Source organism: Trichomonascus vanleenenianus, assembly GCF_965637985.1.
Source record: "Trichomonascus vanleenenianus strain CLIB 3782 genome assembly, contig: TRVA0_002S, whole genome shotgun sequence".
Classification (NCBI taxonomy): domain Eukaryota; kingdom Fungi; phylum Ascomycota; class Dipodascomycetes; order Dipodascales; family Trichomonascaceae; genus Blastobotrys; species Blastobotrys vanleenenianus.
The window spans coordinates 383879-399619 of record NW_027481885.1 but is presented as its reverse complement, the minus strand read 5'-3'; the positions used below and the strand labels follow the sequence as shown (position 1 = coordinate 399619).

The window sequence follows — 15741 nt, the reverse complement described above, 5'->3', positions numbered from 1 at the left end:
AGACATGAAAATATGCCATCTGTCACTCCCCTTCATTACTGGTAATACAGAATCCAACAACCTTGTCGCTGGGCGATAGTCCTTCTGGTGCGAGGCGCTTGGCCATAAAGGGACTGCATAATTGATATGTCAATTCGCCACACATAAACCTAATCTTGTTTTGATATATGGTCTCGTTTCTCGCAGAACCTTTTCTCATCATAACTATCCACCATAAGCATCCACCATAACGATAACAATCAACTCTTATGACCGACGCAATCCAGAGAACGCTCGAGTTTTTTACTACAGATATACGAGATTCAGCGCCGGAAAACGTGGAGCTGCCGAGAGAAGACATTGTCGCTTCCGGTTTATTAACTAAACTCTCGATTGAGTACAATGGCGATAGAGTGACGTACCGCAGCCTTATAGACCCCCGAATCGCTTACAGCGTGCTACTATTTAGACGACGAGGAGGGAGTGAAGAGCGAGCCACGAATGAACTCCACAATCGGATAATTTATCGTTTGAATAAGCTAATTCATTGGGGCTGTATTCGCCATGTTGAATGGACGTTTCAATCTGAGCAATCGATTTTAACAGCTAGTCAGGTTGCTGATCTTTTGCAGTTGTTGATGGACGGCGCAGTAAGTAGTAGGGTACGATCCCTCGAGCTGCACATCGGCAAAGACTCCGGTCTTTACGTCCTTGACATGCTGAGGCTGGCGCCTGATTCGCCACAAGTAAAGTTGAATTTCAACTTGACTGGTCCGTTGACCAAGGGCTCTCTTCCAATGTCGCTCTCAATGTTAAAGCTGTCTGGCGTCATTCCGACTATGATCGGTCGCATTTCCCATTTCTGAAGTCGTTGCAGTTTGTCCAAGTGGCATCCCTGGAAGACGATACCATAGATTCCATCTTTGAGCCGATGCGGCATACGCATTCTGCACCTGGAACTCCGCAGAGGAACTCGATTAGTGTTCTGGAGTTTGCTACGTTTTTACCATAGTACGAGCCAATTGCGTTGGTTAATTAAGTTCATTGCTTAGATCACTTTTTGCTTCCACTTCTGGTGTCCATTTTAAAAGCGATAGATATTAACTGCGTCTATACGGCGCATTATGCTTCGCCACATGCGTAGCAATGAGCAAGTGAACCTTAAAGCTAATACCATCAGTCTTTGTAATAAATCACTTAGTTCCTGGCCTGCTATCCTGTTCAACGGAACAACATGGCTAGATACATCGAAGACTTTTTCGTGCAGGACGCCAGAAACTCGGCCCCTTCAGCCGCTATACTGCCAGATTCAAAAGACATCGTCTCATCCAAGTTATGGTCTGGCCTATTAGTTACCTACAGCAACTCCGACTTGACATACGCCAGCATGAGCCGTCCCAATGTCGTGTATCGCGTACCATTAAGTACACGAAGAGAATCTGCTCGGAGAAGACTTCTTCATGCGAGAATAGTTAACCGTTTGAACACGCTAATGGTATGGGGCTGTATCGAAAGGGTTGTGTGGAGATTCCTTTACCCGCCACCATCTAGTATGAACAATTCAGCCCTGCAATTCATGGCTTCGATCTTTTCTTCTCTCACAGTACAGAGCCTGGAGCTTGATATTCCGGACTTAGCTGGGAATTTTTTTATTTTCATGATGAAGGTTGGTCTGGAATTTCTAACGGACCTTGCTCAAATGAAATTGACGCTACGTCATGGCGATTTTTCCAGCAACGAATTTGCATAGCAAGTCCTCAAAACGTTTGATTATCAAGGCAACTGGCACAACTATGCTGAATTCCATATCGAGATTTCAAAGATTGCAGCTGCAGGGTGTAAAGAATTGGAGAGGCTAAGCCCTTGGATTTCGTCGATAACTGTTGATCGATTAGTCGACAAGGACACGTCTGATCATATCATTTGGCTTATAGGGCACACTAGAAAGAACTTTAAGATCTATGTCAACAAATTTGAGATACCGGGCGAAACTGCTATCCATATCCCAAGGGGCCATCTGTCATTGACTATTGGGTCAATTTCAAGCAAATCCATGCTATTTCTGACCTGTAATGAGCAATTGGCGTCTTTGACGCTCACAGAGAGTGCGACAGAGCGCTTGGTTGGCCAACAATTAAATGTCGATGAACTTCGAGTTACGGGGCAGCCAAATCCCGCGTCTGTGCAAAGAATTACGGCTCAGTTTGCGGCTTTATGCATTGCAACTACCGACTACTGAAGCATATTTTATAGTGGCACCAATTGTCAAGCAGAAGTTGCCCTACTTTGTGCTGTTATTAATTCAAGAGATAAAGAGAATACGCATACTGAGTATACTGTAGTAGATGGTTGCACTGGGCGAAAAGAAACAGATTTCAAACATTGTGACAGTCTCGCTAACTGGTATTTCTATACCTGAGCTTATATGCTTGCAGTGGGCTGAGTCGCTGCCGCACGAGCCGCACCAGTCACAGATATACGATTGATGCTGGCATGTCCACAGAACTTAATTGAGAGCTTAAATCTTTCTCTGTTTATGTTTGTTATCTTGCTAAATGTATTGTATCAACTGGACATAAAAGAAATGGCGAGAAGCGTAATAATTGTTGCCTCAATCCTATTGGCAAGTCATACCTTTAGTTCCGGTTGTAGTTGCGAAAAAGTAGACGAGTCTCTGCTTCGGAATCTCGGTGGAAATGGCCCATACGTTTCTTATCCTACAACTGTTATAAACTCTGAGATCCCCGGGGTTTGCACCGTTGACCAAGTGATTACTATATCCAGACATGCAGAGAGATATCCGACCATCGAGCAGTACGAGCAGATAGTCCAGTCTATTGCGAAGTTGAAGCTGGCATCCCTGTCTGGCCCCTTGCAATTCATTGCAGATTATGGACTATTTATGTCGAAGCACGATATTGGACAGTTGACAGCTTCAGGACCGTTTAGCGGAACTGCCACTGCCGAGAAATGGGGATCGAAGTTTGCCCAGAAATACCACAGTTTGTTTCTCAACCGAGAAGAAAAATTGCGAATTTTTGCTGGCGGTAATAATCGAGATATCCAGACTGCCGAAAACTTTGCAAAAGGCTGCTTTGGCCCTCCTTGGTCGAATTCAGCAGTGGTTGTATCCGTCCCAGAAAGCGTTCAGAGGGGTGCTAACTCTTTGAGTCCGTTCATTTCGTGTGCACCAGGACAGAATTTGCTGGACCACGTGAAGTACTCCTATGAGTTTTACATTTCAAACCTGTTGGGCGTCGTAGACCGATTGCAGCCAAACGTCGGCCGCACTAAACTGGACGGGTACGATGTCGACTCGCTATTCTTACTCTGTGCTTACGAACTCAATGCAAAAGGTAATTCCGACTTTTGCAGCATCTTTACGCCTGACGAATTTAGGCTATTCGACTACCACGCTTCGCTTACGACTTACTACTTAGCTGGTCCAGGGAGCTCCAAGAGCAGAGCAATTGGCTCCCCCTTCGTCAATGCTTCACTGCAGATATTCAACGAGGGCCCCCCGGTCGGAACTGTCTTTGCAATGTTCGCCCATGATCTAGACCTGCAGGCAATTCTCAGTACTTTGGGACTGTTTGACCCACCAGAACGTCTACCACACCTAGCTATGCCAGAGCAGAATCCTTGGAATGTCACATCACTAACTCCAATGGGGGCACGACTAGTGTTTGAACGGATGTGGTGTCCTCCGAGTTCTATGATCAGAGTTCTGCTTAACGATGCGGTAATTCCAATTCCTGGATGCGATTCTGGTCCAGGCATGTCCTGCGAACTCAAAGCGTTTAACACGTTTATCAATTCTAGACTCCAATCCTACAGCGACAATTGCCATATCCCATCTGCTATGCCTAACGAAATGTCGTTCCTAATTGACGACGAATTCTCGGAATACGGCTCCAATTGGTAGGCACCATCTATACTAATTAAATCATGTTGCAAAAAAAAATCTTATAGTTCACAGAGCGTTTCATTTCATTTTTCGGGGGGAGGGAGGTTACATTAGACTAGTACAGAAAAGAAAAGCTTAGTTCTCGTGAACAACCTGGAGGAACTCCTTGGACTTGTTAGCCTTGGACTTCTCCGCCTTGACGGAGCCGAGCTTCTTCTCGGAGTAGACCTTGGCGTATGGGTTGAATCGGAGCATGACCTGCTTGTTCTTGAGTGGGTTCTTCTTCTGGACGTGCTCTCGCTTCTGTCGCTTGTCGCCAGCGGCTCGGAGAACGGCCTGGATCTCAGAAGAGTTGATGGTTCGGGTGATGTCATCGTTGGTGACCATGGCAGATGGGAGGGTGAAGCCGGTCTTGGACTCGTAGATGGAGTCGAGGAGCTTGAAGGCAGACTCGGTCCAGATGACGAATCGACCAAGGTGGGAACCTGGGGCGAGCTGGAGGAGGTTGAGGGCTCGGACGTTGGAGGTCTCGACACCTGGGATGTTTCGGAAGGCCTTGACAAGACCCTTGTCCTCACCGTAGACGACAAGTGGGCCTCGTCGCTGGGTGGTTCGTCGGCCTCGGAGCTTACCCTTACCGGCTCGGGTCTTCTTGGACTTGTAGACCTTCTCGACGTCTCGGAAAGCGCCAATGGCCTTGAGGGCAGCAACGGCCTCCTTGGTCTTCTTGACGGACTCGAGGTCGTCAGCAACAACGAGTGGGACCTCCTGGATGGTCTCGACTCGGTGACCTCGGGCGAGGACAAGTGGGGCGACAGAGGTGGCAGCAATGGCAGAAGCAGTGGCGTATCGCTTCTGGTTGTGGTTCACCTTGACGTTCCACTTTCGCCAGGTCTTGGTTGGAGCGAACATTCGACCGCCTCGGCACATGTTACCGAAGGCAGCCTGGCCGGATCGGTGGGTACCAGAGCCACCGACTCGTGGAATTCGAGCAACGGCTCGACCAGTACCCCAGGACTCGGCAGAGGTCTGCTCACCAGCGTTGGAGGCAACAGCGTAAGCCTGTCGCTTGTTCTTAGCAACAGACTTCCAGACAGAGTGGACAATGTCTGGTCGGATTGGAGCCTGGAAAACGGCTGGAAGGGCGGCAGCAGAGCCGGAGGCAGCACCGCTCACAGCGAAGACGGAAACCTGTGGTCGAGTAGAAGACATTATATTTTTTGTCGAAGTTGTCGTCGAATGAGGAAAGGAAAAGAGGTCTTTTCTGCCAATGTCGTCAGGACTTTTTTTTCACGAAACGTAACTTAACCGGTGAAATATTAACTTGATAGGGCTTGTTTTCTCCCAACGCGCGCTCAGGGGTATCGGGATGGGAGTTACGTCTTACCTATGTAAACTTCGGTACGCAGCGTGACTGCTGGAACTCACCAACTTCAATTACCGCATAGGTTAGCGAAGATAGAGGTAAATGCCGCAAAAAATTAAGCACTAGCTTCCAGTGTTGATGAGGATAAACGGATAATCGAGGTATAAGGTCTAGAAAAGACGCAGTTGCTGAGGGCATTGCGTGAGTTAGAGCCCGTTGCTGCTGTAATGTGGTGCAGCATACGCGCATATTCCTCGAGGCATTTGATTCCTTAAGACACCACCAACTACGTACGGTAACCCTTAGAGTGTTGTAATTGTAGCACCACTAAGTAATTGTGAATCGTAAGTTCTAAAGGTAGTAGTACATATATAGCGAGTAATTGTGGCGAATGCCTTGTCACCAGTGCGGCGCGCGCGGCGGCCCTTTGTTCGCGTAGCGCGTCTAATTGCGCCGCATCGTGCGTGAGCATATAAACACCCTCTACTCCTCCTCTATTCCCTTGGATCCGGCGTGATTGCATGTACTCAATTAGTATGCATCACGATCCAGGGGTTCCCGAGGGTCTTTGAAACAAGGTTCGCTCACAATTGAGCTTAGATCCCAAACATGTACTGCTCTATCAACTGACATTTCACCTCCACAGTGTACTCAATTGATCCACCTCCAACTGGCGGGGGGACCACGTGACAACCTCGATGGTTGTACGCCGCATACTCTGCGGCGCTCTTTCTTTTTTTTTTTTATTTTTTGGTTCCCCCTATTACATTGACGATGGCACTGATGAAGGCAGCAGGGGCATACGGACGAGAGTGATTCGTCACAGTAAAACGTACGTGTTTACGTTTCGGAGGGGTCGTCTGCATCGCATTCTGCAGGTCAAGATAAAGCAGCAGCCGGCGTCGGAGTGATTGATCACCCTCAAGGCGTGCGGCTATTCAGCAATTGAAATGGCCGAAAGCCCCGCGATGAACACGGTATTGGCGTATTCTGAGCTGTGCGCATTCGAAACAGGTGATTCCTGATACAAAATAAATAAAAGGAGGGGTGAAATGGGGATAGAAAAGGGTAAACGGTGTGGCGGGAGGTCTAAAACAAGGAAGCAGTGCTGCAGCAGCCGGCCTGGGATGCTGCGCGGGGCTGCCTCGATGGCGGCCCACATCGCAGTTATAAGGCCTCGAAAAGAACAGGAGATCGATAATCTGGCAGAAGAGAGAGATCGAGAAAATCTATTCCTTTCGCAATGGCTAAGGAGGATATTACCCAGGCAATTCTAAAGATTGACCCATGGCTGGAGCCTTTCAAGGGGGACATTGCTCGGCGACACGCTGTCGCCGAGGAATGGCTGGCTCGGTTTGATAAGAACGAGGGAGGCCTCGAGAAGTTCGCCAAGGGCTATGAGTACTATGGGTTCCACGTAGGTGACAATAACGAGATTGTGTACCGGGAGTGGGCTCCAAATGCCACCAGGGCCTCGCTTATCGGCGATTTCAATAACTGGGATCGTGAGGCCACCCCCATGACGGTCAACTCGTTTGGTGTCTGGGAAGTGACCGTTCCACCCAAGGCAGACGGTTCTCCCGGCATTGAGCACGGCAGTAAGGTCAAGATCTCCATGGTTATCCCCGGCGGGGAGCGGCTGGAGCGATTGCCGACGTGGATCAAGCGAGTCACGCAGGACCTATCTGTATCTCCCGTCTACGACGCCGTCTTCTGGAACCCGCCCAAGAAATACAAGTTCAAGAACTCGCGTCCACCAAAGCCCCAGGGCGCTAAAATCTACGAGGCCCATGTCGGCATCTCGACCTCCGAAGGACGGGTCGGCACCTACAAAGAGTTCACGAGGGACACTCTTCCGCGGATCAAAAAGCTGGGGTACAATACGATCCAGCTCATGGCCATTATGGAGCACGCGTACTATGCATCGTTTGGTTACCAGGTGACCTCTTTCTTTGCGGCTTCTTCGCGATATGGTGAGCCGGAGGACCTTATGGAGCTCATTGACACGGCCCACGGCATGGGAATCACCGTTTTGCTCGACGTTGTGCACTCTCACGCTTGTAAGAACGTTCTCGATGGCCTCAATTACTTTGATGGCACCGAATACCAGTACTTCCGGGCCGGTCCTGCTGGCCAGCACTCGCTGTGGGACTCGCGGCTGTTTGACTACGGCAAGTACGAGGTGCTACGATTCCTGCTTTCGAACCTGCGGTTCTATCTTGAAGAGTACGGGTTTGATGGGTTCCGGTTCGACGGAGTTACGAGCATTTTGTATCACCACCACGGTATTGGTACCGGATTCTCTGGCGGATATCACGAGTACTTTGGCCCGGCTGTGGATGAAGAAGGCGTCAATTATCTTATTTTGGCTAATGTCCTTACCCACCGGCTGAATTCTAACTATGTCACCATTGCTGAAGATGTGTCTGGCATGCCGACGCTGTGTCTTCCATTCAACGTTGGAGGCATGGACTTTGACTACCGTCTAGCAATGGCCGTGCCCGATATGTGGATCAAGCTGTTGAAGGAGAAACGCGACGACGACTGGGATATGGGCAACATTTGCTTCACTCTAACGAACCGCCGACATCTCGAGCCGACTATTGCCTACGCCGAGTCGCACGACCAGGCTCTTGTGGGTGATAAGACCCTAGCGTTCTGGCTCATGGATAAGGAGATGTATACTCACATGTCAACTCTCTCCGATCCTTCTGGTATCATTGACCGTGGTATTGCGCTGCACAAGATGATCCGGTTCATCACGCACGCGCTCGGCGGCGAAGGGTACCTCAACTTTGAGGGCAACGAGTTTGGACACCCCGAATGGCTGGATTTCCCACGACAGGGCAACAATAACTCGTTCCACTACGCGCGGCGACAGTGGGGTCTCATTGATGATGATTTGTTGCGGTACAAGTTCCTTAACCAGTTTGACGTTGAGATGCAGAACACAGAGACCAGGTACAAGTGGCTGGGTGCCCCGCAGGCGTATGTGTCGCTCAAACATGAAGGCGACAAGGTGATTGCGTTTGAGCGGGCAGGTGTTCTATTCATTTTCAACTTCCACCCGACCCAGTCCTACACGGACTACAGGATTGGCGTTGAGAAGCCAGGTGTGTACAGAGTTGTTATGGATACTGACGGCAAGGAAGTGGGCGGATTTGGTAGAATTGACCATGAAAAGACGCGGTGCCATACCGTTCCAGAGCATTGGAACAACCGGTCTAACTACCTTCAAGTCTACCTCCCCAGTAGGACTGCCATTGCTCTTGCGACTGACTAGTTTAAAAATAGGTATATATATGGTGATAAATTAAGATACATTGGCATTTGCGATCATCCGTTACCGCTTGACATAACGACCATGTACTCCCACTTGAGAATGATAAGCTAACAACCATGTACTGCCGCTTTGAGAATGACAAGAGATAACAACTATGAGAATAACGATGATTCCTGTTAAACGAACTATATAACATGCGATTAGTCAGATGGGCCGATCATCTTCTCTGGTCGAACCCACTCGTCGAACTCCTCCGAGGTGAGAACACCCAGCTCAAGAGCAGACTCCTTAAGGGTGATACCCTTCTTGTGGGCGTTCTTGGCGACCTTGGAGGCAGCGTCGTAGCCGATCTTCGGGTTGAGAGCGGTAACAAGCATGAGAGACTCCTTCATGAGCTGGTTGATTCGCTTCTCGTTGGCAATGATGCCGTCAACACAGTTGATTCGGAAGGATCGGGCGCCGTCGGCCAACAATCGGATCGAGGAGAGCAGGTTGGAGGCCATGACCGGCTTGAAGACGTTCAGCTCGAACTGGCCAGAGGCACCAGAGTAGGTGATAGTGGAGTGGTTACCAAACACCTGGGCACAGACCATGGTCAGAGCCTCGTTCTGGGTTGGGTTGACCTTACCTGGCATAATGGACGAGCCTGGCTCGTTCTCTGGGAGGTGAAGCTCACCGTAGCCACATCGTGGACCCGAACCAAGGTATCGGATATCGTTAGCGATCTTGAAGAGAGAGACAGCCACAGTGTTGAGGGCACCAGAAGCCTCGACAATGGCGTCGTGAGCGGCCAGAGCCTCGAACTTGTTTGGTGCAGTGTAGAACTGCTCGCCAGAGATCTTGGTAACGGCATCAGCGACAGCCTCAGCAAAGCCCTTCTTGGTGTTGAGACCAGTACCGACGGCGGTACCACCCTGGGCAAGGAATCGCAGTCGTGGAAGGGTATCCTTCACTCGCGCAATGCCGTTCTCGATCTGGGCGGCGTAGCCAGAGAACTCCTGGCCCAGGGTCAATGGAGTGGCGTCCTGGAGATGGGTTCGGCCAATCTTAATGATGTGGTCGAACTCCTTGGCCTTCTTGACGACGGAGGCGTGCAGCTGCTCCAGCTGGGGGATGAGTCGGTTGGTGATCTCCATAACGGCAGCAATGTGCATGACGGTCGGGAAGGTGTCGTTGGAGGACTGCGACATGTTAACGTGGTCATTTGGGTGCACTGGCTTCTTGGAGCCGAGCTGACCGCCCAGGATCTCAATGGCTCGGTTGGAGATGACCTCGTTGGAGTTCATGTTGGACTGGGTGCCGGAGCCGGTCTGGAAGACAACCAATGGGAAATGCTCGGTAAGCTTACCTTCAATGACCTCCTGGGCGGCCTGAGTGATAGCCTCACCGACCTTCTTGTCGAGGCCGTAGGTCATGTTGACGGTAGCAGCAGCCTGCTTGAGGATACCAAAAGCCTTAATAAGCGGCTCTGGCAGTCGCTCTCGAGCGCCGCCAATGTCAAAGTTCTGGAGAGATCGCTGGGTCTGGGCGCCCCAGTATCGGGTCTCGTCGACCTCGATCTCGCCGAACGCATCGGTCTCAATTCGCTTGCCCATCACGATAGCAGCAGAAGAGAATTGTCGGCTGAATCCAAACTTGGTAATGCTGGAGGAAGAAGCAGAAGCAAATCGTCGCATCATTTTTGCTTATGTTTTATAGCGGAAAACTTTTCTTGTTCTATCCCCTTGTAAAGCAGATGATAGGGTACTTTGAAAATTAGGGCTCAAATATTAATGGTCCGGGGGTCGGTCCAACCAATCACCTTCCCCGTTCGGGTCCGATGCTCCGAGTTTCTCCAGCTTTCGGGCAGCCAATGCGATGAATCTGTATACGCTACAGTACGGCTTACGTATACGGAGGGTACCCTACTGGACTGCTTCGTACGGACCTCCGTATCCTTCAGCTTCAAGCTTTGTAGATCTCCACTTTTCCTCTTGTTTTGTGGCCCTTCCTTATGACTGAGTGCTTTGATTCAGTAGGCAACCCGCGGAAGCCGATGAGAATTTCCGACCAATTTACTTTTGCTCATGAGTATACAACTGGCAGGCGTACAGTACACCCATACTACTGTAGTCTATATGTCGGTTGGTAGTCAATTGTCTGGTCGTTGCCTTGGGGATTTGATAGAATGGAGTGGGTTAATGATGTTCATGTTGACGTGGTGTGTAGATCACTTGTGAGCCGCACACCGCCACATTAAGCCGCACCACTAGTACTGGGGCTCTGTACACCGTGAAGCAGTATACTAAGGGGGCACTGAGGGGGGGAGCAATGTCATTGTTCGCAATATATAAATGTTCAGTTACTTCTGATAGATGAGCTCGCCATGAGGACAGACGAAGTAGGCATTGGGGTCCGCCTTCCAATCAAGCCAGGCGTTAGACATCGAATTGAGCTCGGACTGGGAGAGAATGTTCTTGGACAAAGCAGAAGAGGCGAAATTGGAGTGGAGCGTACGATCCGCCCACAACTGGCCCCACCAATCAACCTCCTCTTTGGTAGCGTAGCACCAGCTGGAGCTGGTCAATATGAGCTTTTCCCGCGTGTACCCAGCTTCTACTGCGTGCTTTTGAAGGCATTTGCCAATATTTGGGTCTCCGCCATTGGACTGGGCAACTTTGATGTAGTTTTCAAGCCATTTAGTCATGCCCGGGGACTCCGGATACCAAGAGAAACCGCAGAAATTGGACTCTCGGCATGATACATAGCCCCGAGGCTTGGTCACACGCAGCATTTCGGCCATGGCTTTGGTCGGGTCAGAAATATGTTGCAGGACTTGGTGCGCGTGTACAACATCGAACGTATTGTCCTCAAAGGGGAGGTTGTGGATATCGCCAACTTTGTAAACAATGTTGGTTACTCCGTCCTTTTCGGCGTTCTCTTTGCACACGTTGAGAGGCGTCTCGTCGTACTCGAGAGCAGTCACAATGCCTTCGGGGACATAATTCTTGGCCATGTCAATTGTAATGGTACCGGGGCCGCAGCCAATGTCGAGAACCGACAGGTTAGGCTTAAGGTACGGGATGAGGTGAGGGCATGAGTTCTTCACTGTTCTCCACGAGTGTGAAGAGAAGACTGATTTGTGGTAGCCATGTGTGTACTGCATTTTGCTTGACTGATAAAAGGGGGATATGGGCCTTTATTTATATTGCCGGTAAAAGGCTGGGGTTAAATCCACCTTTCACCACTATTGGTATGTTTGGAGTATCGGGGCCGTGCATTATGCCCGACATTTCAATGCAAGATCTACGGTAAGTTACTCTTATTTCTCCGCACAATTCTTTTCTATTACAGCAATATATGATGCCATTTGCGCTACCGGAATTATTTTATCATGATTACAGGATCCATGAGGGCAATTCCCTTTTGTAACTTTTTTTCGAATGGATTTCTTTCTACATTGCTGTATAAAGGGGATGCAAAATAAAACAATTGGCATGCTTATGCGGGATCAGGCGGAAAAATCCAATTGAACGCGATATCCAAAACGATATTCACAGAGAAATTTTAGCTGCTCAATCCACTCAAATCAATTTGGATCATCCAGTACTTCGTGACAATACTCAGCTTCTTCCGTCCTAACAACGTTAACATTTAAACAACGTTACCAATTGATAATACAACCACTTCAATGACTTTCTCGTTCAATGGCACCTCCGATATCGGCGATTTACAATTGTCCATCCTAAATCGAAAAATAATGCCGTATGACTTGGTACATCTGGTAACTGGCATTGACTCCCGATAGCGGGCCGTTTTCGTCAGCCCTCGAATCACACCCTACACTACCAATGGTAATGATTAGTACGGCTTAAATCGTCGCTTTTCTCGCAACTCCTTGACCTTTTCCTTGTCGGACTGGAATCGCTTCAGCAGATTGTTCATCTCCGACTTCTTCTTCTCTCGCAGCTGGAACCGGTAAAAGTCCTCCTTCTCCTTCTTCTTCTTCTTCTTCTCCGGCTGGACGTCGGACGCCTTGACCGGAGCAGCCATGCCCTCCTTGCTCTTTCGCTTGGAATACACAACAGTAGTAAAGCCCTCCTCGTCAACCTGTTCGCTCATCATCAGCACCTCTCGCTGCTTCTCCTCCTCTTGCCGCTCAAACTCTTCCATATACGCATCCACCTGTTCTTGTAGACCTTCCTGGTCAAGGTATTTGTTTCTATTCAATGCAAGATAGTAAGCGCTGCCATTGGCTTCCGGCTTTGGCCAGACAATGGCATCATTTCCCGTAGTGTGGTTCTTGGCTTTAGAGAGCAGTCGGTTGCACGAAGACTTGTCGACCATGACGATCTGGGCTCTAGTAGTTCCTGGTATCGGAGTGAACTCCTCGGGCAGGGTGTTCCCGAGAGACTGACATAGTTGTTTGATGTGATCGTAGGTCGTATCTATCGGCAGATTAACCGCAAACACTGTTCTATCGTTGGCCTTATCTTTGCTCTGGTGCTTTTTCAAATAAATAACATGGTACACAGGCTCCTTGTTTTTCGATCCTACCTTGATCGGTAGGGTTATGTAGCCACTAATTTGGTCTGGAATCTTCATTATTATTGATTTATCGATTTAGGGGGAGAAATTTAGATCAAAATGTGATATTTTGAAAAATTTCCCGCACGGCTGTGCACCACACTTATCACATACATTGCGCTACTATCGATCTCACCAAAGGTACGCCATCTAGTATCGCTACACCAAGAGTAAATAGTTATTAATATCCTTAAAAGTCAGAATTAAGATTTAGCTGCAAATTTGGCAAAATGTATCCAGACACGTCAATTGACCACTACGCTTCACCGTACTGGATGACCATGCTGTACCATTGATTAACAATCCGGAGCCCATCTAGCATTTCAGAGTTCACCTTGGTTTATCTCGCTAATCATTTACAGTTTGATTTTTTTAATATACCAATTCTATTTTTACAGAAGCAATAGCCATTTGTAGAGCACTGCCAGCATTTTTCTAAATGCACTGCGGTGCGGCGCATCACGTGACCTGTATATATTTTTTGGGAATAAAGTAAGAGACCCAAATAGGAATTACGAAAGACAAGCCTTCGAGTTATTTTATGACCGTATTTTGATATTATTCATTGATACTGGTAAAATTCGATATTTCAAGATTTGCTCTTACTTGTATTGGTTTAATAAGTTAGGCATAAAAGGGGCAACAGAGTGCGTGCAAGCAACCTATTGAGATCTACCTTTTTTATTTAATTTTTCTACCCGTACAAGGTATTTCATTAATTTCTTGGTATTATTAACGACCAGAAAGATGTACGACCCAGCGAGAGATTCCTGGAATTCGCAACAGGAGGAGGAGAAAGCGCGGGAGGCAGAAGCGCGAAAGTTTGCGACAAAAGAAGAGGAGGAAAGCAATGCAGAAGCCGCGGCTGCCCTAGCCAGTCTGTCAGCAGGGATATTTCAGCCCCAACTGGAGGCAGACATTAACAAGCCAATGACTGCCGACAAGCCAGAGGATGACCCAGTTGCCATATCAGAAGCAGAAGCGAAAGAGGAGGCTGCGGAGAAGCCTGAGATACCCAAGGAGAGCAAGCCAAGGAGAAACGGCCAGTTGGAGAAAAAGGAGACGCAGGCTGAACCAAGCGAGCCCTCTCCAAAGGAGGAAATTGAACTTCCAAAGGCCAAAGTATCGGAACCTTCAGAGAAGCGGGAAGCTCCAGAAGTGAAGACTTTGAGTGTTGAAGAGCTAGCTCCAAAGGAAGAAACCAAAGAGGCTCCAGGGACTAACGAAGAGGAGGTGAAAGATACTAGGGAATCACCAAGGGAGGTGGAGAAGCCTCTAAGTGAGGTGAAGGAGCCTCCAAATGAAGTAAAGGAATTTCTAACGGAGCAGGAAGCCTCAAAGGAGAAAGAAGTTCTAGAGGCCGCAGAAGCCCCAACAGAATCCAAGGAGGAGGCCGACAGGGACGAAATTTCAAAGAACGAAGGAAATACTCCGCCAATTCCGGCCAAAAGAAGCTGCGATCCATCACCCGTCGAAGATGACCCGCCCCGAAAGCTCAAGAAGCCTTCGCGCGGCGGATCTCGAGGCGACCAGGAGAAACGAGCCCAGGAGAGTAGACACCGCATGGAGCAGCGAGAGCACCGGTCCAATGTGGAGTCTATCCGTAGCCACTACAATGAGCGCCCCGAGAACGGGTTCGTCAAACGACGAGAATCACCTATTTTCGCGCTAAGGAACTTTAACAACTTCATCAAGTCTGCGCTCATCCACCTGGAGACTCGGCCGTACTCAACCGTGCTGGACATTGGCTGTGGTAAGGGTGGAGATCTGCTCAAGTGGGCCAACAACAAGGCCAAGGGGTTTATTGGCATTGACATTGCTGATGTAAGTGTGTCACAGGCCAGAGAGCGCTATGACAAGCTGCGTTACAAGCTTTTTTGGGCCGATTTCTGCGTTGGCGATGCCTACCGGGATCGCGTAGAGGACATTGTGCATCCCGAGGCGTTCCCCGTGGACATTGTCAGCATCCAGTTTGCCATGCACTATGCGTTTGAAGACGAGGGCCGGGCGAAAGCCATGATTTCCAACGTTTCGCGGTCTCTGCGTCCTGGCGGACGATTCATTGGCACAATCCCTAACAGCGACCGTATTCTGAGCCACCTGGCCAAGGGCGAATCCCAGTGGGGCAATGATATTTATCAGGTCAAGTTTGAAAACCCTCCGACGGTGGAGGAGGTCAAGAAGACCCCTTACGGCCATCGCTACGCGTTTAACATGACAGACGCTATTGATGATGTGGACGAATATATTGTTCCGTTTGATGCGTTTGTCGATCTTGCCGACAAGCATGGTCTACGGCTAGTTTACAAGAAGCCCTTCCTGGAAATGTTCAACGAGGAGGTGCCCCGAAGTAAGACGCTGCGAGATATCGGCTCGCGAATGCGTGTGTTTGCCGAAGACGGGCGGTCGTCGTCACTTACTCCAGAGGAGCAGGAAGCGAGTGACGTCTATCTGGCTTTTGCCTTTGAGCGGCGATAATACTTTTTTTGGTACTACGGATTCTATCCTACTATTTACTACTGTACTACAGTACTGCGCATTACTTTTGTAGTACGTACAGTATTACGGTAGGTATGTACAATACGTTATGATATTCAATACTGCCTAATAATACCCCTGTTTCAATTCCATCCCTTACGG

At 49.1% G+C, this 15741-nt stretch overlaps 9 protein-coding genes across 9 annotated transcripts; 5 read left to right on the top strand and 4 right to left on the bottom strand.

Moving 5' to 3' along the window:
• Window positions 1-248: 248 nt before the first annotated feature.
• On the top strand, window positions 249-845 carry TRVA0_002S04192 (uncharacterized protein; the record flags this gene model as incomplete). Its single annotated transcript, XM_076682318.1, has 1 exon — window positions 249-845. The coding sequence occupies one exon, from the start codon at window positions 249-251 to the stop codon at window positions 843-845; it is 597 nt and encodes a 198-aa protein (XP_076543564.1).
• Window positions 846-1213: 368 nt separating this feature from the next.
• TRVA0_002S04170 (uncharacterized protein) lies at window positions 1214-1729 on the top strand (the record flags this gene model as incomplete). The annotated part of the gene is made up of 1 exon (XM_076682317.1): window positions 1214-1729. The coding sequence occupies one exon, from the start codon at window positions 1214-1216 to the stop codon at window positions 1727-1729; it is 516 nt and encodes a 171-aa protein (XP_076543563.1).
• A 735-nt stretch (window positions 1730-2464) lies between these two features.
• Window positions 2465-3904, top strand: PHO5 (histidine phosphatase family protein; the record flags this gene model as incomplete). The annotated part of the gene is made up of 1 exon (XM_076682316.1): window positions 2465-3904. The coding sequence occupies one exon, from the start codon at window positions 2465-2467 to the stop codon at window positions 3902-3904; it is 1440 nt and encodes a 479-aa protein (XP_076543562.1).
• A 117-nt stretch (window positions 3905-4021) lies between these two features.
• Window positions 4022-5098, bottom strand: RPL4A (large ribosomal subunit protein uL4A; the record flags this gene model as incomplete). Its single annotated transcript, XM_076682315.1, has 1 exon — window positions 4022-5098. One exon carries the CDS (start codon window positions 5096-5098, stop codon window positions 4022-4024), a length of 1077 nt encoding a protein of 358 aa, XP_076543561.1.
• Window positions 5099-6495: 1397 nt separating this feature from the next.
• On the top strand, window positions 6496-8535 carry GLC3 (1,4-alpha-glucan branching enzyme; the record flags this gene model as incomplete). Its single annotated transcript, XM_076682314.1, has 1 exon — window positions 6496-8535. The coding sequence occupies one exon, from the start codon at window positions 6496-6498 to the stop codon at window positions 8533-8535; it is 2040 nt and encodes a 679-aa protein (XP_076543560.1).
• A 200-nt stretch (window positions 8536-8735) lies between these two features.
• On the bottom strand, window positions 8736-10214 carry FUM1 (fumarase FUM1; the record flags this gene model as incomplete). The annotated part of the gene is made up of 1 exon (XM_076682313.1): window positions 8736-10214. The coding sequence occupies one exon, from the start codon at window positions 10212-10214 to the stop codon at window positions 8736-8738; it is 1479 nt and encodes a 492-aa protein (XP_076543559.1).
• Window positions 10215-10876: 662 nt separating this feature from the next.
• On the bottom strand, window positions 10877-11680 carry TRVA0_002S04060 (class I SAM-dependent methyltransferase; the record flags this gene model as incomplete). The annotated part of the gene is made up of 1 exon (XM_076682312.1): window positions 10877-11680. The coding sequence occupies one exon, from the start codon at window positions 11678-11680 to the stop codon at window positions 10877-10879; it is 804 nt and encodes a 267-aa protein (XP_076543558.1).
• A 695-nt stretch (window positions 11681-12375) lies between these two features.
• On the bottom strand, window positions 12376-13119 carry RRP7 (Rrp7p; the record flags this gene model as incomplete). The annotated part of the gene is made up of 1 exon (XM_076682311.1): window positions 12376-13119. One exon carries the CDS (start codon window positions 13117-13119, stop codon window positions 12376-12378), a length of 744 nt encoding a protein of 247 aa, XP_076543557.1.
• Window positions 13120-13848: 729 nt separating this feature from the next.
• On the top strand, window positions 13849-15579 carry ABD1 (mRNA (guanine-N7)-methyltransferase; the record flags this gene model as incomplete). The annotated part of the gene is made up of 1 exon (XM_076682310.1): window positions 13849-15579. One exon carries the CDS (start codon window positions 13849-13851, stop codon window positions 15577-15579), a length of 1731 nt encoding a protein of 576 aa, XP_076543556.1.
• Window positions 15580-15741: the final 162 nt, after the last annotated feature.